This window comes from Lagopus muta, chromosome 13, assembly GCF_023343835.1.
Source record: "Lagopus muta isolate bLagMut1 chromosome 13, bLagMut1 primary, whole genome shotgun sequence".
NCBI classification, from domain to species: Eukaryota; Metazoa; Chordata; class Aves; order Galliformes; family Phasianidae; genus Lagopus; species Lagopus muta.
In genome coordinates this window covers 5,187,279-5,200,787 of record NC_064445.1, presented here as the reverse complement: position 1 = coordinate 5,200,787, position 13,509 = coordinate 5,187,279, and the positions used below count along the sequence as shown (strand labels likewise).

The window sequence follows — 13,509 nt, the reverse complement described above, 5'->3', positions numbered from 1 at the left end:
CTCCTTTTGACCCAGATTGAACGAGGCAACATCTGCAGAGCCTTTCACAAAATTGTACTCTGCGTGTACTATTGTAGGTCCGCCGCCAAAGATAAATGTTATTATTTTAAAACCATCATTGTACTAATAGATGAGCGCGCACACTGCATTAGCACAGCCTGCAGATCTCTCGCGTTGGTGAGAAAATGCCAGAGGGTTTTTGCTTAATGGAATTTTACATACCTGACTTAGTATGGGTTAATGCAATCCACCAACACAGGAATTTTAAAACCTGCCCTGTGGCATACACCTGCCGTTACAAAAGATGGTGTAATCCGACAAGCTCACATCCCCGTGAGGGCGGCGCGGCGCTCACCTCCCAGTCTCCAACGGGACGCAGAGACAAGGAGCTCATCCACACGGCCCCAGAGCACTGCTGGGATCGCCCGGTGTGCCCAGCATCACCACCAGGGCACTGACCACTGCTCCAGCTGGCACAGTCATCATTTCACTCCAGAACTGGTCAGGACACCACAGCCATGATCCCACAGCCTCTTCTCCATCAAACCTCCCACTGGTGCAATGCACGCTGCCCAAACAGAAATATCCCAAAACACACTTGGAGCTACCAATGGGTTCGGTGTCACTTTGCTGAATGTTGGGATGCTTCTGGGGATGGTGAGAGGGACCCCAGGATGAGATCTGTGCTCTGTGCCGCGCTCACGCTCGCTGCCTATGCCAAGCACAGTCTAATTTAAATTATAATTACTCTTATAGGTACACAGATTACAACTATTTATGCTACAAATAAGACCATCCTGTATTTTAATTACCAGAAAATGATTGGAACTCAACTATTGCCTCTGCTGGGAACAATATCTGATCATTTATTTAAGCGAGGCTGTGCACAGCCCCATATACAACCTGGCCGGGCAGCAGGAGCGGGCACAGCTGCTGGCACTGCTATGTATTTATATTTACATATGTATCTATGTATAAAACTCAGAGGGCAACAGCATTAACCCCAGGAAAAGGCAGGCTAGAAGAAAGGAAGGGCCAGAGGATGAAAAAGCACGTTTGTAACTGGGCTGCTCTACTGTATTCAAAACGCCCCATCTCAAAGCGATGCTGACAACGTGACAGACCAGGGACCAGGACAGGTTGTGCAATTTTTTGTGTCACAGTCAGGGGCAAAGGGAATCATAAAACCTACAACAGTTCAAAGCAGCATCACCTGCCCTGCAGTGAAGCAGGGGATCTCTCAACAACTTTCTACCCTTCAGCTCTCGAAGGGCAAAGCAGGGAGCACTGGAGTGAATTCCCAAACAGCGGGACATTGGTTGGCCATAGGACAAATCTGAAAGATAACAACCCTACAGCACTAGGGCAGAAAGGGACGGCAGCTCTGCAGGGTGACCCTCTGGAGACAAAGCCCATCTCTGCTCCATCCTCAACCCATCAGACTCCCAGCTCAAAGCAGGAAAAGGAGCCAGAAGGGCACCTGGCTGAGGGCTTCTGACCCAAACACCCGGGAAGTCTCCAGGAGAAAAACATGGCCCTGTGTAAGGTTACCCAAAGGGGATGTGTGCTTGATCCTAAATATTCCTTTGCATGCAGGTGCTTTATGCAAAACAAATTACAGAAGGAAGCCACGGGGTTTGTGTTGTTCGATACAACAAGAGCTAATTTAGAAATTACTCCACAAAAGGCTATAAATAGTGTGCAAGACCATCCTTTGGATGTAATTTTTAAAAAGCTTACAGTAAGTCTTTCCTAATTTAAGGGAAAAGCCTTATCTACCATGTGTAAATACACTCATGGGAGGTATATTTTATAGACTTGACAAGTCAGAATTATGCATCAAATCCAAAATTCCTAACAGCAAAGCAAGATGGGTTGCTGTACTTTTGGTAAAAGCGAACCATAAAACCCCAACAAAGAGTATGGAAATAAATTATATACATCTCACTACAGAATCATACTATATCCCAAGTTGGAAGGGACCTGTAAGGATATTCAAGTCCAAGCCCTGGCTCCACACAGGACCAACCAAAAATCAAACCATATGACTATGCATATAATTATTTACTGCATACAATATACAACCCTACACACTTCATGTACTTACATAAATACACATAATTTCATACACTTCTACAAATACATCGGACCGAGACCATCTTTAAGGTCCTTTCCAACTCAAGCCATTCCGTGATAGACTATAGAAAGCGTATGGTGCATTATATATTACATATAACGTATAGTCCAATCATTTCCATTCCCAGCACTCTACAAGCATCAGAGAAGAGGTGGATGTCTTCCCCACACGGCTGCCAGCACCACGCCAGCCCTGACCCACATTGCCCCACGGATGCCAGCAGCAAACGTTGCCCCATGGAGCCAGCACAGGAGCTGTCCGGTGCTGAACCCCACACCCACGAACCCAGCGCCCGGCAAAGAGCGGGAGCGATGGGCGAGAGCCACTGCACACCATCAACGAGAGCTGAAGCACTTATCCCCGTCGCAAGGCATTCAAATGAACTTTTCAAATCAGACAGCTCGAAGCAATCACATTACAAGATGTACAATTGGGTTCAGCTGACCTCAGAACAGAACAGACCTCAGAATAGAACAGACCTCAGAATGGAACAGACCATTTGCTCACGTCCGTAATGTTGTCCCTCAGTGCCAGGGGAGCATCCAGTGACACAACGCTGCACAGAAACAACCCCACCAAGGCAGGCATTGTGCTCGCAGTCCCACAACCTCTCCCGCCCCAACACCTCCCCACTGCCACCTCCAGCCTCCGAGCGCCCACAGGCACAAAGCACAAGTGCCGCCAGCCACCCAGCACCACCCACAAGGTTCTGCAGAGCCATCCTGCGGCTTCTCGGTGGAACCCATGCAGCACCTGGCCACCTCCAGCAGCAGAGATGGGCAGCAGAGCCGGCAGCCCGCGGAGCAGCCAGGCTGCCATTAACTGCCAGACAGAGATGCTCACGCACGAGAAGACGGCGGTGCTAATTAGAGACGTGACCCGTGCCTGCACATCTCGGCGCAGCGCGGAGAGAAAAAAGTGCTGAGTTACAGTGACCTCCCAAGGAGAAAACAAGACTGGCAACGCTTTCTGCGAAGGCACTCTTCCGACTAGTTGAACATCATTGCTGATAATGCTTTAATTATTATCTCTACTTAAAATAAGCCTTATTTCAACAGTCTGGCATGTCTCAGCGCTGCAAACTTTCTCCGGCTTGGAAATTATCTCCTTTTTTTTCCTGCTCTATACACAGTATTACTGAGAAGCAAGCCAAATCCCCTCCAATTATGTATCATGACGTTTCCCCAGTGTTACAGTAAAGCAAGGCCCTTCACTCCTAAATGGCACGGTTTATAACAAATTGTCTGTTATACCAGACAGAAACTGATTTCCTCAAACCGAGCATATTAAAGTGAGTACATTCATTCTGGTTGTAACACACAAAATGTGATTATAACAGACACATTTGGGGCTTTTTAAGGCTAGCGGAGAAGAGGAGGATAAGCTGGAGGGGAAGAAAGAATTGACAAGTAGAGAAATGACAGAGAAAGAGGAACAGCCACGCTCATTTCCTTCCTTACAAAACAAAAACCTTTGTGTGTTGTAGAAATGTGCTTTCGTTAACACCGCGAGATAGCCAGAGCAGAAAGTGCCTGCGCTGCCTGAAACGAAAATTGCTCCATTGTGCTTAGAAAACCATTTCCTATGGCGAGCGGAGCGCTTTCCAGGTAGTAAAAAGCCTATCTGAAACCACCAGGGCCTTATCCCACAACTGTTGCTCGCTCCAATAATCCCTGCTGCTATGAGGAGCCCAGGTGAAATCAGTGTGAGTGAGGATTATGCTAGAGTGTGGCAAGGCAGGGACTATGGCAGGATGATCACAAATGCAGCTGTTCTCTATCCTACCCCTGGGGCTGGGGTGCTTCTGCCTGGTGCCACTGGCCATTGACCTTAAGGGGTCAATGACTGCTCTGTGGCGACTTGCTCCATTGCGGTGGCATTGGGTCGGTACGATCCAGGCCAGGGGAGATGTTCCACCCGTGGGGTGGCATTTCCCAAAACCATGTCCCCCAGAACAACATGGTGTGCCTGACGGCTGGAGGAACACAGGTAGGTAGCCATTGCACACAGGCAGTGTTCTTTTCAAGCCAAAATGGGCATGCAAGTGTTACCCAAGGGTGGCTGCTCCGCATGCAAATTGTGTCCCAGTGATCCTAAAACACTCTGCATTCAGACTGGTTTCCACACTGCCCCATGCATCGCGCATTTTTATCAAGGGAGCTGACTAACGGTTCCAACTACTTTAGGTTCCTCATCTTGTGGTACAAAGCCCAACAGTCTACACGCACCATCCGACCACGCGCCCACTGGACTCCATCTGATGTCCCCATGCTCGGCAAGCAACAAAGCCCTGGGCTCCAGCACTGACTGGAAACGCCTTCCCCACTCCCTGCTGCAAACTGAGTCCAGGGCAGATGGGAACACTTGGTGCCACCACCACACCATGCACAGCCCAGGGAAGGAATCCCATCAGCACCAGCACAACCGCAGCTCCACGCATCCCAGTCCTGAGGCTGTTGGAGCCAATGAGCCTTGCGCTGCAGCGCAGCAGCACGGCACACTCAGTGCTCCCGCTCAGAGGCAACCGCTCACCACCACCACGAACATCATATGCTAAGTGACACTGCAGCAACATGTTTACCTCCATGCTTTATCTCTCATCAAGCAGCGCGTTGCCTTCCATCGACGCGGGAGGAGAAGTGACTCCGAGGTGGAGCGTCAGCGCTATCTCCGTGACACTGACACCTATTAAAGGCTCCCGGGGGACGCAGCAGCAGCCTCGTCACTGCAGGCACCGCCAGGCGGCCCCGCCACATGCTCCCAATGTGCTGAGGGGAGAGCTCATCACTCCAGGAACATCACGCTCGGGACGGGTTTGTTATTGCTCCATCAGCCTCACCTGGAGGTGTACTGACAGCAATCTGCACAGGGGTACAATTATAGCCCGTAGCAACCGCTGGCAAAATGACAGACAGCAGTGGGTACAGGCAGCAGCACTCTGTGTAAGGAGCAGGATTTGGGCAGTGGGATAGCAGGAAGGGGCTGAAGGAGGCCACATGATTGGGGTGCACTTGAGCAGAGCGTGGAGAAGCTGGGAAGCCTCTGCAGGGAGCACCTGGCATGGAGTGACACACAACCTGACATGGGGGTGATGCACGACAACCTGACTTGGAGGTGATGCACAACAACTTGAGATGCTGAAGATGAACAGCATGACATGGGGGCAATGTACAGTCTGACACAGGGGTGATGCATAGGCTGAGATAAGGAAGATGCACAGCGTGACGTGGTGAAGCACAATAACCTGGCATGGGGGTGGCAACACAATGGTCACATCTCCCTTCAGTGCCATGTTCTGCAGACACTGTGTGTGGCAGACAGGAGGTGGCTATGGTCACTGCTGGCTCCTGACACTGCTCCAGAATCAGGCAGCCACCTCATGCTCAGGGGGCACCTGGGCTTGTAGGAGTGGGCTGCACCCAGTAACACAAGTGGAGAAGTACCCTCGTAAGAGCTGGAAACACACTGTGGGGGCTCTCTTCCAAAAAATGAAAATAGAAAACATTCCTACCCCAAAACAAACATCCAAGCAGCCTCCAGTTGGGATTTCTCTGACCCTGCCCTTCTGTACTGCAACATCCCCAGAGCCCATGGCCCCATGGGAGGCAGCTCCACAGTCATCCATGACCGGGGGAACTCCTCTGGGCACGACGGTGCCTCATGAGGGCACACAGCAGGAGGGAGCCAGGCTGTGAGCAGGGAAGGGAGCCTCCCACTGCCCGCTCACAGGGCTGCTGACACTGCAGGGCAGCAAAGCATAGTGCTTCTCACCAGAGACAAATTCATTTCTGCAGGCCATGTACCAGTGCTTAGCAATGTATCCTGTCTCACAAGGTCTGGGGAGAAGGAAAGGCAAAGCCCTGTGACTTGCATTCACAAGCACTGGTTCTATGCTCAGGTGCTAAAATACTGGGGTCGGGGTGTGCTTCACCACCACATCGAATCATTAAGGTTGGAAAAACCACTAAGATCATCTAGTCCAATGCCAACCCACCCCCACCATACCCATAACCACATCCCTCAGTGCCACATCTCTGTGGTTCTGGAACACCTCCATGGAAGGGGACTTCACCACCTCCTTGGGCAGCCTGTCCCACTGCATCACCACTCCTTCTGATAAATCATAAAAGATTGGGCCCGCCAGTACCAAGCATTTCCAGCAGTCCTGCTGTTTCGCAGAAGGCCAGGCTCTGTTCTCCACAGCAGAAGTCTGAATCTGAAGCAGCTCCACAGTCTCCAGGAGCATCACTTTGCATTTACACCAGCACCGCAAGCGCAGAACTAACCATAAATATTTTAGGTGCTTTTTCAGCTTTGTTATTCCGTTCAAAGCAGGAAACATGACAAACCTTTGATTGTTTTGCTTAATACTAAACAATAATTCAAAGAGAGACAAACAAACAACATTAAATGATGCCTGTGATGTACGGGAAAGCCAATGAATTAGGAGAACCTGATGAGGACAGCGTGGAGCGCAGCAGCACCTTCACTTGGTACCACCCGTTGGCAGCACACCATCATGTGCTGCATCCCCAGAGGGATGTGGGATAAGCAGTAGCCCCAAAAAGGCCTTAAGGAGCTCGTAAAAACTCATGTCAATCCAACAAACGCCTCTTCCTTTAAGTCAACGCGCTCAAATTCCAGCTGCAAAGCACACAGAGCCATGCCACACCACGCCAGCATCCCCCAACTGGGCACTGCCGCTGGTGGGAGAAACACCCTCCTGTGAACACCTGCCACAACCACGCAAACCCACAAGAAGCGGTTCAACACTGCCCACCTCTCCCAGCAGAGAAGGAGGCGAGTGCCCGGCCAAGCACCTGCCCTCTGCCCACCACCCATCGCAAAGCAACCTCGAAGCGTCGGCTCAGCCCGGCAGCACGGAGCCATCGGCGGTAGCCAGGCAGGACTCACCTCGGGCAGTGGCATCCCGTTGATGATGAGGTCGGGCTGCTGGGGGCTCTGCCCCGTGAAGGTGTGGTGGTAGATGTGGTTGGAGCCGGCGTTGCGGCTGTTCTGGCTCTCCACATTGAGGAAGGTGCTGTCGGAGCGGCGGCAGCCCAGCGGCAGAGTCTGCTGGTGGTAGTCGAAGTAGTTGAGAGACGAGGTGAGGGAGGAGCAGCTCACAACGTTCATTTTATCCGTCTCCTCCACGTCGCGCGGAACCAGGCGGATATCGTTCTTGCTGATTTTCTTCTTCTTGCTTGATTTCTTCTGATGCCCGTAGGAGTACTCGGCAATTCTGGGGGAGGGAAGAGAAAGGAAGAGCTGAGAGCATCCCGAACTCTGCCCCTAAAAGGAGCACTTGGAGAGCTGGCGGGCTCAGCCCCATCCCCGTGCAGGATTCAGTCACGCGTATTACGTCACATTCAGGCTCTTGTGGCACAGAACAGTCTGGAACCGATTTTCCTATGTATAACATATTCGGGTCAGACATGAAAAGCAGAGGGGAAATGCCCCTGCTTTTTTTCTAGTGTTTCTTATTGCTGATATTTAGTGACTGGGAGTAAAGTCCAGCCTGCAGAAGAGAAAAATGGAGATGTTAAAATCCATGAACTGAAAAGGGTATCTGCATTCATTTCCATGCGTAATAAGGATTTTAAAAGTGATTTAATTTGGTCCCCATAATGAAAATTCAAAATGAATAGTGGATTTTTTCCCAGTTCATTTTCCATAGCAGTAAATAAAGCAGACCCAGAAGCAGCCCTGGCTGGCAAGCTCTATTTCTCGCACTCCAAAGGCCGTTTGTTTATTAGCACTCTATCCAAAGCGCTCGTATTTTGGCTATCTCCTGGCAATACCTGATCTCTGCAATCTCTCCTCCAGCCGTGCCTTATTCCTCACTTGTCCCCTGACACACACACACCCCCCTCCTGCTGGGAAAGGCTTTCGTCTTCTGGAAATCAGAGAACTACAACTGTGTTTTGCAAAAAGAAATGATCCTTCCCGACCTTTTTTTTTTTTTTTTTTTTTTTCTTTTAAAACTGCAAGCTTGCTTTTCTCTGCCTTTCTTCCCCTATTTTGCTTCCCACTGCCAAAAGAATCAGCTGATGAAGTGTCTTGTTGCCTTCTACATAACACCGGGGGGGGGGGGGGAGATAAAGAAGTTACCATAAAGCAGCACACTAAGAACATAAAGAACACCACTGCACCTTGTGCTAACTATGCAGGCTGAGCTCGAAGGGCTGGGGCTGCTCCCTCCAACACAGCCCCATTGGGGCACGCACAGCTCAGCACTTCCCAAGGCACACCGCAGCTCGTACCACTGCAACCTGAAAGCCAGGAGTTGCTCTTCTGTTTAACATGTACTACAAAAAAAACCCCAGCAACCACCAAACACAACAGCTGCAGCCAAAACAATAGGATGAATGAATAATACAGATTATCTAGAAAGGCAAATATTGGGAAAATACTCTTGTTCCAGAAAGCTAATTGCCTGAGCATGAAAATGCCACCAAACCGAAGAGCTCTCTCGTATAACCTTATGTGCCCCGTAAATTCACACGTTTTACGAAGCCTCTCCGCCAGATGTTGCGAGGAAGCTCAGAAATAAAGCCCTGGAAGCCCAAGTGCAGGCACAGCACGGCGTGCCCGGTGACCACAGGCAGGGCCGGGGCGATCCACTGCCCCTCTCCCTCTGCAGCTGACTCCTGCTGATCAGATGCACACGGATAGCAGCCCGCGCCTCCCCTGAGCGCGGCAATAAATCAGAGCAAGGCAGAGATTTCTGTTGTGCCAACAATCTATACGCCGCCGAGTCGCCTAACAACGCTTGATGAAGCTTTAATTGTTTTGTTTACCTCAATGTTTAAGTTTGGCAATGCGAGATCCCGATTTATTTCCCGCAGGCATTCATTTTGTTGTCCTTTCTCTATTGACCAATTATTTAATTAAACTGCACTTCATTAATCCCTAAGCCGTCACAGCAAACCCAGCGCCCATACACACTCGTGAAGCTGCAAGGGGCACCACAACGTGATTTTTATACGTTCGGATCCCATTCGTGTTTAATGGGCCGAGCTGGCAAGAAATCTGCTATATTAGCTCCCCATAACACAGCACAAAGCCAGTTTTATTTGCAGATGATTTTTTCCCCCATCATGCAAAAAGCCTTATAAATGCACTTCATGTTGTGAAAACGGGGTGTAAAAATCAAACTCTCGAGCATTATTTCTGCACAAATAAAACTTTAAGGACCGCACATCCCCCTTCTCCCCCCCCCCCCCCACCGAACGGCCACAGGCGATGCCAGGTTTCAAAGGTAGAGCAAAATTAATTTCCATTCCTCCCATCTGAAATGACTCAGTGCTGAAGGAATGGAGAAGTCATGGCTATTTCACTAGTAACAGGATTAAACCATTTATGAGGCATTGCAGCTGCTCTTTTATGGCATCTGATTGATATTCATGTGTGGTTAGCGTTTGTCTACTAACTTGTGTAACACTGAGAATAGTAAAAGAGAGACAATAATCGCGGGGCTGTTACATATTCAGGGGCTCAGTTCCACATCTTCCCCTTTCAGCAGGCGCTGACCTGCCCTCCTGCATTTCGGACCGTGCGCCCACATTCAGCCCAGGCAAAAGAATGCAGCGCTGCAAAAATAATTGCGAGAGCCCAGCTCACAGCCACCGTGTCCCCATCGCTTCCATCAGCCTGCGGGGATGGGAAGCTTTGAGCAGCACCATCGTCCGTGGCTGAGCCGCATCCACGCCACGGGCACACAATGGCTCTTGGAGACAAGGAAAGGCCCACGGTCCCCGCTACTGTGGGCACCACCAGGATGCCACTCTGCGGTCCCATGGCACGTGGGTAGGGCGGTGGATCTGTGCCCAAGGCACTTTTGTACAGAGCTGAACCCAACACCCGCTGCAACAGATTGGCAAATGAAAAACGATGGCAGCCCGCACCTCGGCACGGGGCTCGCTTCTTCCCCCTGAGAAGTGCTCTAAAGCTCCTAAGGACATCTCACAGACCTGCAGCTCGCGGCTGCTGCTAAAGCAAAAACCCCAGGCATAAAACAGCAAAAGGAAAAATAACTGTGCTCGCAGAAATCTAAGCAGCCCCTGGCCGGTACACAGAAATAAAGATGTTCTTTACCTGCAGTTATAGGTCCTGATTTCCTTGTTATCCCTTTTGCACTTTACGGCCACGAAGATCATGGTGACAAAAAGAATGGCTGCAATAGACCCCAGGGCAATAATGAAAATCAGGGAGAGGTTAACAGATCCTATGGACTCCTGGGCATCCAGGGCTGGGGACAAGTATATCAAAATCAAGGCAGAGGCCGACAGGGACGTTTTTCCATGGTCGTGAGCCACCACGATCAGCTCGTAGGCTGTCTTGGCATTCTCCCCAAAGGCTCTGGTGGTCCTTATCTCTCCATTGACCTGGTCTATCTCAAAAAATCCTCTGTCTCCTTCCACCATTTCATAGGAAAGCCTGCCATTTTCACCCTCATCATAGTCATCTGCTTTGACCACTGTCACCAGGTAGCCAACCCCTGCATTCCGGGGGATGTAAACCTCCGCGGTCCCATTGACCAACGGTGGGGCAGTGATCACCGGGGTGTTGTCGTTGACGTCCAGGACGATCACCCTGACAGTGGCATTGCTCTGCAGAGAGGGATTGCCCCCATCTTTCGCCAAGACTTTGAACTCAAAGGCCTTGGTCTGTTCATGATTGAAGGACCTCAAAGCATAGATATCTCCAGAGTTGGGGTTGATGGAGACATAGGTGAAGACAGGCATGTCCCTGACTTGGGAGGGCACGATCTGGTAGGAGACGCTGCCATTGAGGCCCAGGTCAGGGTCCCTTGCTGAGACCGAGAGGAGGTAGGCCCCCGGGGTGTTGTTCTCCTGCACAATGACCTGGTAGTAGGGCTTGGAAAAGTGAGGGTGGTTGTCATTCTCATCAGTGATCTTGACAGTGAAGGACTTGGTAGCCTGCAAGGAGGGGACGCCATTGTCCTTGGCCTGGATGGTGAGGTTGTACTGGTCCCTTTGCTCACGGTCCAGCCGCCCATCCACCAGGATGGTGGAGAAACTCTCGTACTCCTGCAGCCGGAAGGGTACGTTACCCAGCAGCTTGCACTGCACACGTCCGTTGGCCCCCGAGTCGCGGTCCGAGACCCGCACCAAGGCGATGACGTACCCTGGAGGGGCGTTCTCGCTCACCTCCACCAGCTCACTGTTGACGGAGAGAAGATTGATGAGGGGAGGATTGTCATTGGCGTCCTGCACGCTGATGGTCACTTTGCAGTGGGCAGGGATGGAGTTAGGTCCCAAGTCCTTGGCCTGCACATCCAGCTCGTATACATGTCCCTCCTCATAGTCGATGGCACCACTGACTGTGATGAGGCCGCTCTGAGGGTCAATCTGGAAGAGCTCTCGAGCCCGGTCAGAAACATAACTGTGGAAAGAGTAGAGCACCTGCCCATTGGTGCCCTCATCCGGGTCAGAGGCGTTGAGGCGGATGACTGGTGTGCCTGGTGGGGCATTTTCAGGCACGCTGACAGTATAGGCCGGCTCCTCGAAGAGAGGGTTGTTGTCATTGGAGTCGATGACGCGGATGCTCAGCTCCACTGTGCCAAAGTTGGGCGGGTCTCCGCCATCCAGCGCCGTGATCACGTAACTGTAGTGGGACTGGGTCTCACGGTCCAGGCTCTTCTCCACCACCAGCTCAGCAAAGCGAGAGCCATCTCCCCGTGTCTTGGTCTCCAGCCCAAAGAGGTCATTGGGGGTGATCTGATAGCTCTGCACTCCAAAGCTGCCCGAGTCTGGGTCATAGGCACTTTCCAGTGGGACACGGGTGCCGGGGCTGGCGGTCTCTGAGATCTCCAGCTCGATCTGGTCAGTGGGGAAGCTGGGCGCGTTGTCGTTGAGGTCCTTGATCTCCAGCTTGATCACGCAGATCTCCATGGAGCTGGACATCACCTCCAGCGAGATGATGCACTTGGGGCTCTGCCGGCACAGCAGGTCCCGGTCGATCTTCTGCTTGGTGACCAGCAGCCCAGATCCGGGGTTGATGTCCACCAGGTGGGGGGCCGAGTTGGAGACCACTCGGAAGGCGGTGGGCTGCCGGGGGTCTATCACGAAGCCGGCGTCCCGCGCGTCCTTGGCGACGTTGGCGATAACGGTGCCGGCCCGCTGCTCCTCCTCCACCGAGTACTTGAGGTTGACGAGGGCGCCGGCGCCGGCCCAAAGCAAGGCGGCCCCCAGCAGCGCCGGGAGAGCCCCCATCGCCGCACCCGCCCCCTCCGGCAGCCGCGTCGCGCCCCGACGGCCGCTCGCCTCAGGGGCCGCCCGCCCGCATGCGGGCAGAGCCCGGCGGAGCGCCCCGGCGGCGGCGGCGGGCGGGAGCGGGCACCGGAGCCGCGGTCCCCCCGCGCCCACGCCAACGCCGCCCGCTCAGCAGCTTGGAGCCGCCGGTGCAAAGGATGGGTCGGGCATAGCGAGCGGGAGCGGGAAGTGTAGCCGGTCCTGAGCCGCGCCGCGCCGCGCCGCGCCGCGCCGAGCCGAGCCGAGCCGAGCCGAGGCTGAACCCGCTCCCGCCGGCGCTCGCTGCGGCGGCCGCACGCCACTGCCCGCAGTCCGGAGCGCCGGCGGGCGGCGCGGGGGCGGGCGGCGCGGGGGCGGGCAACGGAGCGGCGCGTCCAATGGACGCGAGGGGGCGGGGCGGGCGCGGCGCTCTTCCACCAATGGGAGCGCGCCGAGCTGCGCTGCCGACCGGGGGGCGGAGCCGAGGCGGGGCCTGCGGAGCGGCGCGGTCGGGAGCGGAGCGGAGCGGCGCGGGGTGCGCCGTGTCGGGAGCCGCCGCGTGCGGCCCGAGTCCGCCCGGTGCCCCTCAACTGCGAGCGCTTTGGGGCGCGACGGCACCGTGGGAAGCGGCGCTGCTGGGGTTTTCCCTGCGGCTCCCGCGCGGGCAGCGCGCCCAACTTGCTGCTAATTATCTTTAATTCCCTGGGAAAGGCGAGAGCTGCTGCTGGGTGCTGCCTTTTCGCTTAGAAAAACCAGGTTTCAAACGCGATTCACTGCTCCGTACATCGGGTCGCCGAGCGGACACGGGGGTGCACGGCACCGTGATTACGTAGCGCGGGGAAGCGGCTCGAGTGCTGGGCGGTCTGTGCTCCCCAACGGCCGCGGGCAGCGGTGCGGCACCCGGCTCTGGCGGGCGCGGCTCCGGAGCTTTTAGCTGCGAACTTTCAGCCAAGCGGAATCTCGGAGGGTTTAAAATACAACGATAATAAAAATTAAAAAAGGGCCGGGCTCTGGCGCTTCTCTGCGGCAAACCGCCCCGGGAACCCGCGGGTCGATGGCGGCCGGGCGGCGCCGGGGCGGGCTGAGGGACGGGGCGGCGGGGCGGCGGGGGGAGCG

General features: G+C 53.7%; 1 protein-coding gene across 2 annotated transcripts in view; it reads right to left on the bottom strand.

Moving 5' to 3' along the window:
• Window positions 1–12,413, bottom strand: part of PCDH19 (protocadherin 19) — a 51,941-nt gene extending 39,528 nt beyond the window's left edge. For both annotated transcript variants that reach the window (XM_048959190.1, XM_048959191.1), the window contains exons 1-2: window positions 10,235–12,413; window positions 7,052–7,379 (exon numbers count right to left, since the gene is read on the bottom strand). In XM_048959190.1, the coding sequence (XP_048815147.1) occupies window positions 7,052–7,379; window positions 10,235–12,375 (2,469 nt within the window). In that variant the 5' untranslated portion in view covers window positions 12,376–12,413. The remainder of the gene's footprint in view (window positions 1–7,051; window positions 7,380–10,234) is intronic.
• Window positions 12,414–13,509: the final 1,096 nt, after the last annotated feature.